The sequence below is a fragment of the Rhipicephalus microplus genome, chromosome 9 (genome assembly GCF_043290135.1).
Source record: "Rhipicephalus microplus isolate Deutch F79 chromosome 9, USDA_Rmic, whole genome shotgun sequence".
Taxonomy (NCBI): Eukaryota; Metazoa; Arthropoda; class Arachnida; order Ixodida; family Ixodidae; genus Rhipicephalus; species Rhipicephalus microplus.
The window spans coordinates 42561524-42581147 of NC_134708.1; the positions used below are offsets into that span (position 1 = coordinate 42561524).

Sequence of the window (19624 nt, forward strand, 5' to 3'; positions counted from 1 at the left end):
GAAACGCCGGACAGGACAAAACACAACTAAGACACGTAATCACGTGGCGTTCTTTTTTTTGTTTTTTTGCTCGATGTGCGTTATTTATTAAGGTCAGATGTTCCACTAGATCTTCATTCTTGTGTGTGAGTGGTAGAGGTGAACATAGAAACTCACACCGCCGCTGGTTGATACATCTCTCTTGTCAAAAAAAGCACAAGGCATCATTCTGTTAAACAGGTTTATTAATTTTTCGACACATGGTACAGCTCATTGGAAACAACACACAAAGTACCGCGAGCACAATATGAGATACACAACAATATTAGCATGACAAGTGTAAAGGTAGTAGGAACACACGATGGTAGGAAAACAGGAATCAACAAAGTTCAATTCAGGAGTAGATATACGAGTGAAATGCTGGCAAAAAAGCACAGAATTTCATTCACTCATTATAAATGTCAAAGTTGGCATGATACTATCCAAGCTCAAATACCAAACACACCCAAACTGTTTGATGATAAATGTCAATGTTGACAGACGACTGCATATCACACTCATTCCAGGGTGACATTTTTTCAGGTAATGACAAAGTAATCTTAAAAGATGTGTGACACCCACAATTAAACAATATAGATCCAGATCACTATTCTTACAGTAAACTTTGACTAAAAGTCAAAGTTCTGTTTATGTCACCCAAATTTCAGTAGCTGGATTATCTAGCAGTTTTCTCAGCCTAGTTTTCCCGCTTTAACGAAATCTACCTAGAAACCACTGTGTTATCTGAATAAAAACATGCACTAAAAACAACAAAAACAGAAAAATATATGCAGCTAAATAAAGTACCAAGCTTCTGAATAATACAAAACACTACCACATCAGCATCAAGCAGATACCCTGACTGGAATGTTGTGCTGCATGACTACATGAGCGGATGTCGGCGTAGTGCTTCATCAACCACTCAGACCAAACTTTTCGCTCAAACACTACAGCCAGATGCACCTTTGACGGCCCGCTGTCAATGGCTGTACGAACATAATGAGTGCCGTTCAAGGCACGCATTACGAGGCTCAGAGACAGAACAACGTACGACTATGCACACTAGTGAGATATACCTGAGCACGACAGGGACCAGCGTATTTGCTTGTAAACCAGCTCTGCATCACCAAATGGAATGTAATGGAATCACAGATGATGTAATGATAGAAACATATGTTGAAAGGAATGTCTGTCGGCGCAAATGGGTCTCTCGCATCACTGTCTTGAATATACACAGCTCGGTATTTACGCAGTAAATAATGAGCTTTTGCGATGAGGCTGTATTGAGCTCGCAAGCCGTCAGAATGCTTATAAATGACAAGAGTTAAAGATGAGCAAGAGTTTGTTGTAGCATCAATACAAAGCACTTAACGAAGTCAATTGATAGAAATTCAGGAAAGTGTTAAGTGTAAATGGTCACAAAGCAATTTGCCGACTAAAGGGCTTGTTATGTTCCATTTGTATCTACCACGCATTCAATATGCAAATCACATAACACTTCAAGGATATCACTGCTACAAAATGTGTTGTGCTTACTGGAATAGAGATGAGAAGAAAGGCATTTGTTCCAAGCAAACGCAGTGTCAGTTCTCTAGTTTCGATTTGCAAAAAAAAATGCTCGTGTGACTAGAAAAAAGAAGATTACAATACTTACTGCGTGAAATGACTGGATCATTCAAAAGGCAAAAAATATTTACAAGAGGAAAGGATGCAAGAGTTTCTAAAAAGGTATCCTTCACACCACCACAGAATGGGCCATGCCGAAAAATTTTCAGCTGAAGTTATTTTACCAAAATTAATCTGCCATTATACCATAATTTCACAAGGATTACTTGGCATAGGCCACTGGGCAACTTTATGCCTCCTGTTGTCATACTGTTTCACGACTTCTTGCTTTCAATCAATAGGAACAAACAATTTCGAATGTGACATCCTCCAAAAGAACGTTAATCAACAAACTCCTATAGGATAACACATTCGCAGAGCCCCTGGAGGGCTTTTTAATGAACCTGAAAACAACAGTTGCTCATACATAACAAGGTATCGAATATGGTGTTTCTGATAGGGAGGCCTCGTGCTTTAAAACTTTCACAGGACAAGCTTCTTTCGACAGAATGCCAATATTGTGAACCATGCACAAATATAATACTGCTTGACAGCAAGCAAGATTGCGGTTTTGTTCCTCATGTCCCTCTTAAGGAAACAGCTAGAACACCCAGCACTGAAACTGTTCTTTATAAAAACATCTTGATTAAAATCTGCGAAGTAGCCCTCTTGAATAAAGCATAACCTAAATGAGCAAGCTCAAAAATACTTTCAGAGAAAATAAATATATAGAGAAAGAAACTTCCACAAGTCACCTACGTACATGGGCAACCAGATAATGTCACAATTAAAAAAAAATAATGGTAAGAAATCATGAAGGAAGTATGATGATAAAGGAAATGTTTTGGGTGCAAAGCAGGTGTTAGACCATGTTGTCATAGCAACCAAGAAAAAATAAAAATAAAACCACTTACGGCTGAAATTCTGCTGCGCAACAAATCTGAAAACTGCCTGCAGCTTCTGCTACATAATCAGGCTGTCTCCAAGATGGCAGACAACTAGCTCATTCACCAAATGCAAACTACGGTCCTCTGTTGTGTGTTAATCATCTGCTCCCTAAATATGCGACACATCGACACAGCAGCAGAACACGAAAAAGAGCAACTGTCTCTATGGTATATGTTGTGTAGCCCTATCCTGTGTTCACATCTCAAGTGCACCAGCACTTGACCCTACAAAGAGAGACACACCAATATGTATGCCGCGATTGGCACCTTTTGATGTGTCGCTGTTCCTTGTGTATCCTTGTCCCAAGGGCACTAGACATATCCTTAACCGAATACCCTGTCCTCTAAAAACTGCATATGAAGTAAAGAACATCACTACGAAAGGTATTTGTGATTCTGTACTTGAATGCACGTCAATACCCTGAAACCGTATTGGCAGCACATTGGCTAGATATTGGCTGCTATACCACCAACCTCTCTGAAATCTCACTCCTGTTTTATTAAGCTAGCCAGTGCTTGTTTGTATAGTCACACAACACCAGTGTAATGCAAAGTTATTTAGCCGGGGCTGAGGACCAATGCAGCTATATTTCCTAAAGCTTTAGAAAAAAAAGAAAAGTTTACGGAAACTATTCCATCTACCTGAATAATGAATGAGGTGCAAAGGAGGTTATAAAATGAAATGTTCTTCAACTCAAGTGAATTGAGCTGATCTCAATAGCTGTCCCAAGAGCTATCACTGAAATCACATTTTGCAACTGTGCTAACAGGGCCGCTGAGTGGTTCCTGAACAACTCAGAAGGTATTACTATAGTACATTTTTTTGTGACACTGTTATGACAAATTGTTTGGCAAACCATAAACAGTGACAGTTCCTGACACATCAGCAGCAAAGACTCCAACAACCAACAATCACATTGTACATTGACACCTACACATGCAAAGCTATGTTCTGCCCAACCGTTCCTTAGGTAGCCAAGCAGTAGCACCGACCGACACATCTGTTCGCTACTCACACACAAAGGCAGAACTTAAAGATACACGATTGAATAACTAGACGTACACATGAATGTTGGCGTATGAGTCACTGCGGTGTAACGAGCTCTTTGCTGTTGTCCATTAACACACTGTTACAGTTAAACTAGAAACTTTTTGTCTGCTTGCAATATACAAACCATGTAAAAGCATTAACCTAGTTATACACACACTTGTACGACTTTGTTCTGTAGCACTTGTTGGCAGTCTTTGATTGCAAGGTGCTAAAAAAACTATTTATTTGTTTCATGATCTCACTAATTCGATTGCGAGAAAAGATGCGAAACATGTAAAAGAGCACGCCCCCTATGCTATTCACCCTAGATTCAGAATCCAACAGCAGATGTCTGATCTAAAGAATCGAAATATTATTTTGCGACTTAAAATATGAGGGTAAATATTTCAATTAGAGGTGAAAGCGACATTTTATGGATTACGTATGGAGGTCTATGCATAAAAACATGTAAAAGGAACATCAGTGAAGCGTACAACATGCGACGGTAATAGCACGTTGCTTGTCTTACGTGCAAGTAATAACGCTTTATTCAACAACGCTGAGACGTGCTGTTGGCCGAAAAAGTTTGCGGGATCTGCAGTGCATAGCAAAGCCACGGGAAACTGCATTGCTGCACCAACTATCATCACAGAGTGAAATGTCGAGGCTATTAGCCATTAGATGGCCACGAAGGCCATGGCTGAGAGCCTCAACTCCACGCAGTGTGACGGTAGGTGGCACGGCGATACAGTCTGCCGCCACGCGCTGCAGATCCCACAAACTTCTGTGGCCGACAGTACTTTCTGTCGCAAAAATTTCCAGGTCATGGCCAGAATGGTCATAAAGTAATAATGCAGTGGTACAACACCTCTAAAGCATTGATCTTTTGTATCAGAGATTTCTAAGGCTCTGCCAAAAATCCTGTTCTGATCCTAATGCTGGTCATAGCTTTCGTGTGACTCTGGTGCACATGCTTATGAGCTGAGAAAGAAAATGTGCAAGCCATCTCCAACATATGCCGAAGCTTTCTTTACTATAGAATTAAGAATAAAAAATGTGGGCATTAACGTTGGATTACTTGCTTGATGTCTTTGTATGCTGACAGCATTAACACCTTTCCTCCACTGCCTTACTTGCATCGCTGTTGAGCCAGCAACAGCACCACAAATTTGAATACCTTAATGTTTGGCGATTGAGAAAGTTTCTGTAACGCTGCTTTTTTTGTTGTTATTATACTAATGTGCGCCGTTGTGCTCACTGTTCATATGGAAGCTATCGCACCAATCTGAGATAGGAACAGAGCGATAATACCACTAACATTCACGAGCCACTGCACTTAAGATTAGCTTGACAATTAGTCGAGCAAATTACTAAACATAGCTCGTGCAGACATGAAGAAGCAACCATGTTGATCATATGCACGACGAAACTTGAGGGCATTTTTTATTTAAAAACAATATTGGATGACTGAACGGCACTCTATGCTGGAATGGATTTTGGTGATTTAACTTCAATTTCTAGAAGGGCACGCATGTCATGGTAACACCACTGTCACACACCCATAAAATGAATGCTGGGTCAAAGCAACACTGCAAATGCATAACAAAAATGTGTTTTATACAGTTCCCACATGACATCGTCACAGTGACTTACATTTAAGCAACTAAGCCTCAAGCAACTAAGGCTTCAAGCAACTAAGCCTGGAAAATTTTGCGACAGTGCACAGAAATACTACGTATTATGCAGATAAGCAGAGCTTCGATTATCTTAGTATACTCAACATTAACAATAAATAATTTGATAACGACAAACATGCTGCGGAAGGGTTACAACATGTCAGCAACTGACAGAAGACCCAGTCACTCAAATATATAGCGGAATGTGCCAGCACAAACAGCAGTTCACAAAAAGGGTAGGCTGGAGCTTTGACAGATATGGCAGGTGATGACAAGCTGAAGAGTGACACACAAATTTTTAAAACACTGAACATGTAAAAAAGGCATGCACTGTCCACAATAAAAGTAAAAAAAAAACTTGTCAAGACAAAAAAACAAAAACAAAAGAGAGCAGTATTGAAAATACGCCTTGCGAATCAAGACGGAAAATAGACAACGCGCTTCCATAATGCCTGTCAGATTATCAGGAATGGGAGCACCAATGACAAACTAGAATAAACTTTTATGGACTTAGTGTAATTAGCATTTGTCCTTTAATGATCAATACGATTACTGTATGGTAAAGTACGCTGCTTTTAATAAGCCATGCTTACAGCAGCCTCAGTCGGCATGCTCTAGAAAGTCACGACAAGAAACCACAAAGGATAAGCTGGTCAACGTGGTTACATGCAGAACACTAACAATGACCACACAACACAACCTAAATGAAAGTTGTAATTACAAAGTGAGACTATTATTACGTCAAGAATAGCCACCTAGTTATGAGCAAAACTATATGCAAAAATGACGATATCTAGTGCTTGCTTTGCAAGTTGAGGCTGAAGACTTCCAATTTATTAACATAACCTAAACTAGGCTAGTCATAGCTCAAGGAAGCAGGAAAACAGTGGACAAATTACAAATTACTTTGTCCTAGTTGGCTCATTCACAATACATTTTGAGCAACCTTAAAAATTGTGACATTTTTGTTCGAGTGATGTATGAATAAGATGAGAAAATTTTTTTGTTACAAGTGGCAAGCAAATGGCCAAATGAACATGATGCATGTCTGTTTAGCGATTGTTTGGATGATTAGTAAGAAATCATGAGCATTAAATGAAGCTAGTCATAACATTCCCGCAGATTCAAAGTCATTTTTTCAGGCCCTGCTAAAATGCAGCAATCTTTGAAGCTGCAGTTTACACTTCAACATTCATCGATGATGTGCAACTGCTGTAAAGAAATTATGCACGCAAATTTAGCTGAAGCTTAAGCTTTCCTGAGCAGTCCTGACCTCAGTGACCAGATAATTATGTTGGAAATACAACTGAAGGGATTGAAAGTTTAGCCAACTTCTCAAAATGAGCTTAATGCTAGGAGTGGCTGTTTTTCAGCTGCCTAACAAAACAAGTAAGTTAATTACGTGTAAGATTCAGTCATCCTGTAATTGGATAGCCCACCATCTCTGAAGGGCATCCTCAATACCTGCACTCGAGAAATTCTGGTACTTCCAAGAAACTGGTCAGAATGTCGCATGTTCTGGTTATAAATTCACATCAAAGTATGGTTGGCTTTAAGAGTACTCGAGCCATGGGATCTGATAAAATGTTGTTTCTGACCAGTTTACAACTACTCTTCATAAATTTTCTATGATGCTTCACAGTTTTCATGTGCAGTGATGGCCATGAATACCATGCCTGCACATCTTTACGTAAGGCCCCGTGGCGCATAAACTTTCGGTGTCAAGCGCACATGCTTTAGGCTTGTAAAGTACTTGAATGACCTCGTTCAAAACAGTCCTTCAGGTGGACATATAGGGTTACTAAAATCTGGCAAAAAATTTGTACCCTGCCACACAAGTGTTGAAAGCTTGATGATCAGCACCACGAGCGTTAGATCAGAGCCAGCTTATGCTGGCCGTTACCGCAACTCAAAATGTGACATGCATTGAGTAGCACCTCAATGGTTGGCACCAGCTCAAAGAGGCCCTGCAACACTTTTCCGCTTTTTCAAGTAACCATCGAATGATTGCATCAAAAGTGTTTATTGACTCACGAATCGACCGCCAGAAAAAATTTTAGAATCCGCTGAGTATGAGCAGAGATTTGTCGCGTGCTGTAATTGCTTTCTCACGTCCTCACGAATGCGCTCGAAACTAACCAGGGAGGGATGGCGCGGTCACATCACGTGCACATCATAACCGTGAGCATTTTTTCTTTTTTCTCATCCTTCGAACACACGGCTCACTCTCAGTGTGATCCCCAGCGCATTCGCAGGCAAGCTACGCTTTCTTGAGGTGGCCCCGGCAACTAGGCAGCTGGTGAAGCTCGAATCAGGCAATGCCCATCCATCAATTTGGGTATGTAGCATAATTTGCTGAAAGAAGAGGGAAAGACTTCTAGCTGACTTTGAGGAGTAATTCTAAAATCCAGTCTGCACGCCGTGCTACCCTGTTTGGCTCGTGTGTTCTCAGGAGGCTTGACTGCCGACTGGCAGGATTTTCTGACCGTGCTGAAAAGTGCAGCAGGACCATTTTAATATCCGTAAAGTGTTGGCATCAACAAAATGCATTAGGTGCCACAATGAACACACAAAGGAACGTAGGCTTTATCGGTATCTCGCTTATCTCAAACGCATCAAGCCAGCAGTCCAAGCTAAAACTAACTGTTTGGTGCTGTTATCCTTGCAAGCAAATAGTACCCTGGTATCCTTTTTGATGCACAAGACCAATGTTGCATACAGAGCCATTTAGCTATATAATAACAAAGTCCGTCGCTACTCTTGAAAGCACTCTGTATATGTCACACTAACACTTTCAGCGTGGTATAAACCACAGTTGAGAGGAAAAAGTAACCCAGTCCACTTCTGCACTTGTCACCTTGGAACTATACCACACACATCACAGGTAGCAACACAAATAGGTTCGTAGTAGATAAGCGATGTCCTCCTGATCTTCTAGATGAAATTGGTTGAGCTCAACCCCAGGTCATGAATCGGAATCAATCGAGTGGTTGCGAAAAACTTGCTAGAAAACCCACTTCAACTACGCTTCCTAGCAGGATGCCATCATATATTCTAAATATAACACTCTATTGTTAATAAAGATTTATCTGGAAATGAAGGCTTGTCATTTTTACATCATCAGTGTGGCTGCAGCCAAAGTGAGTGCTACATCAAGTGAACAAGCCTGCATTTTCAGCACTGGTTATATTATTTCCCTGTAATCCGACAAATCAACATCGGCTGTTGACAGTCGGTACGTATGGGCACGGGCGAAAGTTTCTCGTGAGTGGCCATGCAGTCTCACAAACAGTGTGCAGTATTGGCACTTCTAATGCTTGCTGACTCGGTGGACAACCCTACAACTTTGTAGTTGAGCAGAGTTTCTAACCTTCTTCGTAGCTACTAGGCCATGTACTCACAATTTTCCTTCGTTGCACCACCTTCAATGATTAAAGTAATGCGCAAGGCTGGCCTTCAGTTTGAACCACGTTTGCGAGGGATCAGCGCAGCATCTAACCACTAACTTACAAATGACAAAGGCAGTGTGGGTGTCGTTCTCTCCCTTTATATTACCTAACTGGAATCTCTCTTTCCTAGGCTCAATGTCTAGATTCGAGTTATACTCGCAGCTTATTCATTCACAAGCAATCCCAATCTCTAGCCCAGGCCAGTCTTTGAGAGCACAGCCAATAATCTCATCAACAAATATCAATACATCTCGCTTGGCGCACCTCTGTGCTTTCTTAACTTTCTCACTTGTTCCACAAGGCCTCAACCTGTATCTCACTTGATTGGCGAGTCGAAACACTTTTCTGTTCTACGTTCAACATCAGACATCGTGAACTCACGATTTCAGAGCATGTTTGCAAAGTTCATTGCCACTCGACTGGACTCGCTCGCATGAGAAATGTGCAGCGGGTACGAGGGCATTGCAGAGTTGTCGCTTTCTCTTCCCCCTTCGAAGGGCTGGGCCCTGTGTCAGACAGCCGTCACCTTGAATCCCGGAACGGAGCACGGGGAGTCCCCGCTTTCGAAGAAAGACGTCTCAGACGAGTCGCCATTGGGAACAACATCGGCGAGGCGGACGCGGGGTGGTGATCTGTGCTCCGCGTTTGGCGTGTCCACCGGTGAGTCCTCCAGCCCGTCGGATGTGTAGCCGATGCGGGTGTTTGCATCTTGCATTTCCGGTTGCACAATGCTTGAAGCATTTGGGTGCAGCAGAAGGTAGTAAACGACCTGTGATAAAGGGACATTGAGAGATTGAACCTACTAAGATTACCGGAAAATTCTGAGCAGTCGCGTGACTAAAATCACATAAAATTACGTTAACATTTAGGCATGCAACTAAAGATCACGTAACATCCCACAACTACTTGTACAACAACACAACTAGAAATCGTTAAACATTATGTAACATACCAGTCACGTGATGTGTTCCTTCCATCAACCAAGTAACTGCTAGTCACATCACATGTTCTTATTACATACCATGTAATAGCTAGTTACGTGGCTAAGCTAACGTAACATCACGTAACCCTAATCCTGTGCATAAAATCACGTAGCATCACGTAACCCTCACCACGTGACAAAAAGACATAGCATCACAGAACTAGTCACATGACATGTCAGGGGTGGAAGCAGGTTCAAGCGTTTCGGAGCAGCTCTGAAAACAGGTATAGCACTGTTTTGGAGCGGTAAAAGGGGAGGTTTGGAGCAGCTTTGGAGCATTAAAGGGTGTGTTTGGGAGCAATGCAAGTTAGTTTTGGAGTGTATTGCTGGCTTCAGACAAACTGTTAGTTCAATTTTTTTTATTTCTGGGAAGCATGAAGTTCCAGTGGTTTTTAGTAAATATTCAATACTAATGAAACAACCACACTTACCCAACCCCCCAAAAATACATAGATATATTTACACACACACACACACATGCACACACATGTATACAGAGTCGACCCACAAATAATGGTATCGGTTTTAACAATATATTGCTTATAACAATGTGAAGGTGCGCCCCATCAACTTTTGTGTGTTTTTTATGGTGAAATAACCTATTTAGAACAACATCCGCATGTCGCATTATCAGTTACAGCAATAAATTTTGGCAGTTGGGTATCTGTGCCAAAAGTTAATGGAACGCAACATTCTTGAAAAGAAACAAGAGAAATTTGAGCTACTGAACTCCCGCTCACAACCTTAGCACGACCCCACAACCCCAGGATTTTCGATATGCTTCACCGGCGATGTTGAAGTATTGCAGCAAAGCTGACTTTCAAAATGCACTAAAGCGTGGGAGTGACGGTGGTATTGTTAATGCATTTTTGGGGCTCACAATTTGATAAAAAGTTTAGACTCGTAAGGCTTACGGCGTAAAAAAACTTCAGATGTTGTAATACATTGGCTCTATGAGGCTTCTGGCGGTCCCGATAAGGCGTCAAAATTTTGAAGCATGAGCGCGCAAGCACTGGTGACGATCGCGGCAGAGACAGATAATATGAGCCGGCCATTTGCGCTGCACGAAAGGTGCATGCTATAATATCATCCCATGTAGGTGGCATGCTGTCGATGGCCCTTCAAGCAGAGAGGAAAAGCTCCGCCTGTGTTTCGTTGGGCAAAAAGGCGTGGGCAAAGGCTGCGTCGTTAGAGCAGCAACTTGGAACTTTTACCATAGAGACGTGGTCGCTGGCAGTTACATGTGCGCTACCTTGGCAGATATCAGCAAACGGCCCGCTTACTTTGCGTTGAGATTACAGAGTACGAAAACCAATTCGCTCCATGAAGAAGCCATATTCCCTTACATGCCTGGCCTTATTCCCCTTACAGCCCCAAGAGTTACTTGAATTTCAGCGCGTCTCTTTGACTTTTATGCTCGGGCGAAATTCAAAAGGAGTACCTTATAACTCACTGTATTATCTAATTACTTAACTGATGGTTGTTACCTTAGGTACGTGACATCGGACCCAAAAGAGCTAGCTGATAGCCTTGCTTCATACAACACTCTAAATTGTTGCATTCACTCTGCTCTTGAGGCGAGACTGCTTGTTTTGTGCCGTCACCAATGTCACAGATGGCGCATCGGGTAATGGTGACGATGGGAGCTCACTTCGGCTCACCACTTCTCTGATGACAGCACATGAAGGCACCAAAAACCCCGTGGGGGCAGTTTCGGCGCAATAATGCGTTCTGGAGCAGGATGGCGCAGCAGAAGCGGTTTGGTGCAGCGTGGTGAAATTGGTGCAGAACTTGCACCATGACAAGCACAGTTTGGTGATTTGATCGAAAACAGAAAAGAATAGGAAAGTACAGCCACACTAAGTACTGGTACTAGCAAAAATCTGGCATCTCATCAAAAGCCTGGCACTACTAGCAAAAATTTGCTAGTTCGAACACTAGCTCCACAGCCGGTTCCAGCCTTGCGCTACTATGCACTTTCAAGTCACGCACTTTCTTGTTTCTTGTATTTGTAAGATATCAGCGAGTCGAAAAACAAGCTTTCTTTCTAAAATTACATATTTTTTATGTTTATTTGCTTTCACAAGTTTAGTTTCTCTACTTTGATTACAAAAAACTGAAGATTGTAATTAAGCTCGAAGTAGGTCAAAAACACTTTTTAATGTTGAAAGGTGGCGACTAAAAACTAAGAAGTGCTTCATGTCCACAGTCTCCTGTAAATTGTAACCTGGCTGCTTGCCATTGCATTTTACATGAGGAACACGAGGGTATGGTTTTTCACTAAAGTGAGAGTCTCGAAGGATTGACACAACTAGCAGAATCTATTTCGGCCAAAACAACTCGTGTGTGTCTTCCTGGGACACATGAGAACGGACGGGACGGCGCAGCTGGCTGCCCCAAAAGCGCGGGTCAATGCTTTGCTCACTACTAAATTCTTTTGACAGGAACGCCAAAACGCGTCTGGCCCCTGTTTATTGCTATCGTAATAAAAAGGGGCCAGACACGTTTTGGGTTTTCCAAACTGCGGATAACTGAAGACTTCTCGGAGCATGTACGGTTAATTCGTCAAAAATTATGGAATGCTACTGCTTCTTTCAGGAACAACGGTTCCATTCTACATTTGGGTATGACCATGTAAATGTTGATAGTGAACGGTATGAATTGCACTTCCAATTCACTACTGAAGTCCTCGAAACAGTCTATTAAGGGGAGACGCGGGTCGAAAAGTCGCGGTTTTCCGGAAAATTTTCGCTTTTTTTTTTCCGGCTGTATTGGCATGGCATCCTTGGACTATAATCTATTACTTCTGAAAATATCAAGCTGAAATTCGCACGAGAAATTATCAAAAAATGCTTCCAAGTGGGCAGCGGTGACGCGAGAAATGCGCGAAAGTCGCGAAAAACGGCGAAGTTCGCGTCGTCCTGTCGCGAAAACGACGAGTTGGCCGCCATTTGCAATCGTGCACGCATGCTGTGAAGGCCGTATCCTTCATAATCCACTAGTAGCCAGTCTCGTGCCTTCACGCAGAATAAACAAAAAACGAGAAAAACAACGCGTACGTCACGCGTTTTGAATATCGCGGCACACAGCGCGAGGCCGCCATTGGACGGCGGTGCGCTCCATGCTCCTCCCCCTCCTATCTTTCCGGCAAAAGAGCGAAGCCTCGGACGTCGCGATCGAGTTTTTCTGCGTTTCTCTGAATTTTTGCGTCATGGCAAGCCCGAAGAAGTGCAGTTCAGATAATCGAAAGTTCAGAACTCGCCACAAGTATCGAGGGAAACGGCGTCGGACGCTTTGCAAAGCGACAGCGAACGACGATGTCGCCCCCGACCAACGCCCCGACGCTCCGACTTCGGATAGGCCTAACACCGTCACCGAACCCTGCGACAGTGGTTGTGAAATAGCCGCTGCCGTGGAATTCGTCAGTGCATCCCAAAGGAACATTGGATTCTTCGAGAGTGAACGTAGACCGGTAGATGTTGCTACTGCGAACATGCTGCTTTGCGAAATCGATGCGCTGACGGCACTTGTGGCGGGTGCGCAATGCCCAACCTGCCGCGAACGGAAGCTCGGCGTGCGAGAGGCAGCTGGAAAGCGCAAAGGACTTTCGGCATTCCTCGAACTGTGCTGTCAAAATTCTGATTGCCCTGAATCTGCACTTTCGTTCACGCACACGTCGAGACGTACTGCTTCGGCCGGGGACCAAGGAACGAGCGCTCGTTTTGACAGCGGCAGCTCGCGTGACAGCTTTGCTGTAAACGTGAAGGCAGTTCTGGCAGCACGCGCTATAGGCGCAGGCCACGACCAACTTTCACGATTTTGTGCGATTCTCGGTCTTCCGAGCCCGATGCATCACAAGACATTCAACGGCATTTGCAAGAAGCTCCATGGTGCGGCGATGACGGCAGTGAGCAAAAACTTGCACCAGGCACGAAACATCACGAAGGACGCAGTCGGCGGCAGAGATGTGCCAGTCATGTTTGATGGCACCTGGCAGAAAAGAGGTCATAAAAGCCACAATGGAGTGGGCACAGTCGTGTCCTTGGACACGGGGCTCTGCCTCGATTTTGAAGTTCTTTCGAACTACTGCCATGCTTGCAGTATACACAGGGACCTTGGGGAGGATGAAGAGATATGGCGAGCTTTTCATCTTCCAGTTTGCCAAAAAAACACTGACTGCTCATCCCATGCAATGGAACCTGCGGCAGCTGTCAATATATGGCAGAGGACCTTGTCTTATGAAACTCCACTGCGATTCACCAGCTTCCTAAGTGATGGTGACAGCAAGGCCTACACTGCAGTCTGCGAGGCAAATGTATACTGTGACACCCCCATTCACAAAGAAGAGTGCACGAACCACGTTGCAAAGCGCTTGGGAACTGCCCTACGGAAATTGGCAACGCCACTGCTACGAGGCGAAAAACTGAAAGATGCGACAATAATAAAACTACAAACATATTACAAGATCGCCATCACGAGCAACAAGGACAGTGTCCGAAATATGTACACTGCCATATGGGCATCGTATTTTCATTGCTGCTCCAGTGATGGTGCCAGTAGCCACAACTTTTGCCCCGCGGGACCAAATTCGTGGTGCAAGCACAAGCGTGCGGAAGCACTGGGGGAGCCTGCACCACGCCACACCCCACTGTTGACGAAGGCTCAAGGATTGGCAATTATGCCTATCTACAAGCGCCTTACAGAGGAGAAACTCCTTATTCGGTGCCTTCATGGCAAGACACAGAATGCAGCCGAATCGCTAAACAGCAAGATATGGCTGCTACGTCCAAAAACAGTTCGCCTCCAGAACAACTGTGGAGACAGCCACCGCTCTTGCTGTACTCTGGTACAACAAAGGCCACAGGGGCTTTGAAGAAGTGCTCGAAGGCATTGGAATTCTCCCCTCACAAGATCTGGCCACACATGGTGACCACTGTGACGTCATGCGCATCAGGAAAATGAACCTGAAGCAAACTGCAGAAGCGAGGGCACACCGTCCCAACACAGCGAAGAGAGCTCGTGTTGAGGACACTGACCGCAAGAGCCGTGAAGGACAAAGCTATGGTGCAGGGGACTTCTAGACACTTGCAGTGCATTCAAGGCAAGGTACTTTTCATTGTGCCCCAATTTGATGCAAAAAGAATGATTTCCTAATAAATGCCAACTTTGCGAACTTTCAAACTTGTTTTTCTCATTTTCATTTTTTCTGACAGTTTCACGTTTTCCGGGCAGCCTTTTAGAAACTTATATTCATTGTATAGTAATGAAACTTGGCACACATATTCTTCAACACATGCAGAATGCAAATATCTACTCTAAATTGCAATGCCTACCAGCATTAGTTGTGAAAATATTAGCTTATTGTTTCAAGGGAGATTGAAAATAATAAGTCATTCAATACAATTTTTTTTTCTTGGTTCCAATATTTCTGTGACATATCTATATAGATATTTGCACTTTTCAATCTACCAAGAGTCAAATAAGATCAGACACAGTGCTTTTATTGAAAGTTTAGTACATAAAAGAGTGCCCGCAAAAAATGTAACTTTTTGCTATTATTTATGGCATAACTCAATAATTATAGCAGCTACACAAAAAATGATTGCATATTTGAAATCTGCATGAAAAACTATACTAATAACAAACTTTTCAAGTCTCTATTACTAGAAATAAAAAAAAAAACTTTTTCGAGGAGCGTCTCCCCTTGAGAGCTCTAATGTTTCATCTAACCGTACGAAATGACCACATCATGAGGCACAAGATAATATCTGCCTCCTGAATATTAATGCCAGAAGTCTCAATAATAAAGTTCGTGATTTTATACACTGGCTTGCAACTTATTGTCCCCACATTATTGGCGTCACGGAAACTTGGCTTCACGCTGACATTTATGACTCTGAAGTTACTCCCCCAGGGTTCGTTGTTGTTCGTGCTGATAGACAACATGGTCGTGATGGAGGCGTGGCCATCTTCTTGAGGTCTGATTTGAGTTTTTTTGTACTGTAGTCACCTCCAGATATCGAAACTGTTTGGCGTAAGGTCCATATCGCCAGTACCTCCTTATCCTTATTTTTTGGTGGGAAAAATCGTGTGCCTTCGGCTTTCATTGAAACGATTGCGTTAGTTGCTGGGCCCACAAAAGTCACTTCGGTCTCTGCACACAGTGAGGTATAACAACTGGAACACTTGTTAGCTTGTACTCATCTGTACCTGTGATTACGTATCGTGCATCGTTTTTGTTTAAACAGCGCGTTACATGTCGAGCAATAAACGTTGTTTGTTCACTCTCGTCCTGCGTTTCGTGCGTCATTTGTGTGTTAGCAGTGCGCTGCACGTTTCGATCTGCTTGTCGTTCTCAGTGTTACATTCCAAGTTGTTGCTGTTGCATTCATTGCTTCGCCCTCGTGGCAAAACTGTAAGTTTTTTTCATTTTTTACGTATTTACTGCGTTTAACCTACTGCTGCGTGCCCTCGGAACTCGTAGATCGCCATCGCGTCGTTGTAATCGTGGTTTTGTGCGCCGTGGTTGCGGCAAATGGTAGTTCATTTTACAAACTCCGTGCACGTGGATGCGCATGTGCCTTCAAAACTAAGTCGTTTTATGCCATCTATGATAGCATCTGCCACAGTTCTGTCCGCAGAGTTTGCGGAAAACAGCGTTGCTTTTCCTGGTTGAGCGCACACTTTCGCAGTTTTGTCAGTTACGTCATCGCCATACATGATTGTGTCAAGAGCGACCGCAGTTTCATCGAGAGCGGTTGTGGCAACGACAATCACAAGCATTGTAAAAGACAGTGCGTGCGCCGGTCGCATGCGTACCTCTATAGCTTCGAGTACGCTACTCTTGGCCTTCGTTCGACGGTTTCCGTACTAAAGTTCGTATCAACCACTGTGATTAGGAAATGTGTTCAGAATATTTGAATTGAGGCCCAATGAACATAGTAGAATTTGGCTGGGGAATTTGAAGAATTCGTACCTGCCGGGGTTTCGCATCACTGAGATTATACTGTACGTTTAGATCAGTGGTTCTCAGCCCATGATGTGTCGAGGACCCTTTGGGGACTGGTGGAAGTGATGGAAGACCACTTGCAGCAGAGCGTACGGAGGAGGAGGAGGAGGGGGGTACGTAGGTAAGTTAACACAACTGGAGCGCGAAACAGGTACCTTTTATTAGGCTTGTGCAAATAGTGAATTTTAGGTTAGAAAAGAATTCGAAGCGAATAGTGATTTTAGTCTAATAATCTTGAATAAAATTTGAATAGCATATATAATATACAAAAAAAAAATGGGCATATTTATCATGACCTGACTAACCAGCACAATATATTTTTATATTGCAATAAAGCCTCTATGCAAATGTCATTTTTTTTCATTCACAGGAAGTCGAAACAACTTTGAGTAGTAGCGGGATATTAGTTTCGATAGGATGCGAATGATAACCTGTAAAATAGTTAACATATTAAATTTTATTATACTTATAACATATAAGTTGTCATAACAAGCTTTTAAGCTTAATAAAAAGATTAATTGATTTGAGGGTAACATGTTCATTTAAAGGGGCCCTGCAACCCTTTTTCAAGTAGCCATGGGGCCAGTAAAGAAGCTTGTTGCCTTGCAAATTTATCGCTGCAAAATTTTTAGAAACAGTCCAGTACGAGCGGCAGAGTTTCTGAAAATTAGTCGCACGCTGCAATTTAATTCTCTCTTTTCGTCCTGATAAAATAACTGGAAGCTAAGCAGGGAGGAGTGGCATGGCAAAAGAAAATACGTCATATGCACCTCGTGACCTTGAGCACCTCTTTTTTTTTCTTCTCTTTTCCTAGAATATGCGGCTTTTCAGTGTGATCGCGCCCGCAGGCCTGTACATGTCGCGGCCTCCCACTGCAGCTCCAGTGAGGACTGAGCGTGCCATCTTAAACCAGCCAATGGCTGATGCAATAGCTCTGATGAGTGATTTTTGAGCTCATGGTCTCATTTGCCGAAAGAAGAGAGCAATATTCAGCTGGCTTTGAGAATTTACTGTGAATCGCAGGTCGCGTGGTGCGCCATATATTTGACTCGCGTGTTTTCGGAAGCCTCGACTATCGATCGGGAGCGTTTTCTCACTATGCTCAAAAAGTGTTGCAGGGTCCCTTTAAATTTGCAGAGGGGCTTCGCGGCAAACAGCGCATTTCCCCTGGTTAGGTGCGTTAACGGCTTAGCACTGCAACACTGCAGCAAAACCACCTTTACGAGCCGTTACAAGCAGATTAATATACACCTATTCGTTCATTGCGAATACTTCAAAATTTTCAATCATTTAAATTTAAACTTTTTTTTATTTGAACATACTGCAGGGTTTTCACGGCCCATGCAGGAGTGGAGACAAGAAGATACATACTAAGCATCGTAAGAAAATACATACCGGAAGAACAAGAAAGAAGATATAATGTCAAACAGCTCATAATTCAAAATGGACACACTGTATTAAGTTCATAAATGATTGAATAGTGTTACAGCACACAATATTGTTGTTTAGTCAATTACAATGGTGGATAGCTGACGGAAAAATGGAATGTTTATGAGCGTTAACACGACTGAAAGGTTGATGGATTGTTTTGGAATGGTTCAGTCGTGATGAGTGTTTGGGCGGGTCTGGCAGGTAATGAGATCGCGATATGGGGAATTGACCATGATATAAATGGTAAAGAAATTTTAGTCGCGAGATAATTCTGCGTTGCGAAAGAGGCTTTAAGTTTGCCCTTGTGAGCAAGCCTGCAGAACTGGATTGCCTCGAGAAATCTGAGTATACAAATCTAACTGCCAATTTTTTTATTCTTTCTATTTGATTAATGAGGTGCTTTTGATGTGGACTCCAGATGAGATTGGCGTACTCTAAACATGGTATAATTAGTGTTTTGTATGCATTAAGTTTAAGGTTTAAGTTTAAGGAATTGAAGTGAATACTCACTATTCATTTGAACATTATTATTCGGATATTCGCACAAGCCTACCTTTTATTGCTACCAAAAAAACATCAAATAAACTTGCCACATCACTTCATTTTGGACAGTTCATCAATACGTCGCACACTCACACCTAAAGAAAAATGCGGTGTTTCGCGAATCATAGAAATGGCTTCGCGGACCCCCCTTTGAGAACCACTGGTTTAGATGAACACCTTTTAAACTCATTTATAATAAAATGGGGTAGGTTCAAAAAGCCTGGAGCGGAATGAGCTGCTTTTTTCTCAATGCGGCCAGATCACGGACAGAAATTTCGATTTCTGGGAGATTTTCATAACAACCGTACAAACTGAAGAAACGGTCGAAATCTGGGAGTCTCCCGGCCAATCTGGGAGACCTGGCAAGTATGCATGAATGAAGAAATCATCGTTAAAAAAAACTTATTTTTTTCCCTAGATGAGCTTTTTCCTGCACCTTTAAAATGCGTCTGTCACAAGATCCGTTTTTGGGCAACTTTTTTAGATTGGACACCATGCTTTCGATACTTCTGAAAGCCGGATTGCGATGAAATTCACCTACATATTCCTTAACATGTGAAGAGTGCAAGTATCTTGTTTAAAATTTGACATCACCTGCATAATTATTAGGAGCCTAAAGTAAGCAGTTAGTATGGTCTGAGGGTTCTAAGAATTCTCACATTACAATTTTTCTTTTCTATTAGCATGTCTTATACGAGCTTTCCTGATACTTATTTGCATTTTACAGTTAATATGGAGCAATATGAAGCATTAATGGCTCAGAACCATAAAAAAGTTTTGTGGCATAAAAAGTTTGTCCAGAATGAACTATAATATAAACTTTGTCATTGCACTAAATGAAAACTGTGCAACTTACTATGAAACTAATTGCAGATTTGAAATCAGCGTAAAAGCCTATGTATACAGCACTAATTTCATTGTCCTAGACTACAGT

The 19624-nt window shown here is 42.6% G+C and overlaps 1 protein-coding gene across 1 annotated transcript in view; it reads right to left on the bottom strand.

Moving 5' to 3' along the window:
* Window positions 1–203: 203 nt before the first annotated feature.
* Window positions 204–19624, bottom strand: part of LOC119163756 (XK-related protein 6) — a 28514-nt gene continuing 9093 nt past the window's right edge. Inside the window, exon 5 of the mRNA XM_037415823.2 lies at window positions 204–9494. Within this exon, the coding sequence (XP_037271720.2) occupies window positions 9237–9494 (258 nt within the window). The 3' untranslated portion in view covers window positions 204–9236. The remainder of the gene's footprint in view (window positions 9495–19624) is intronic.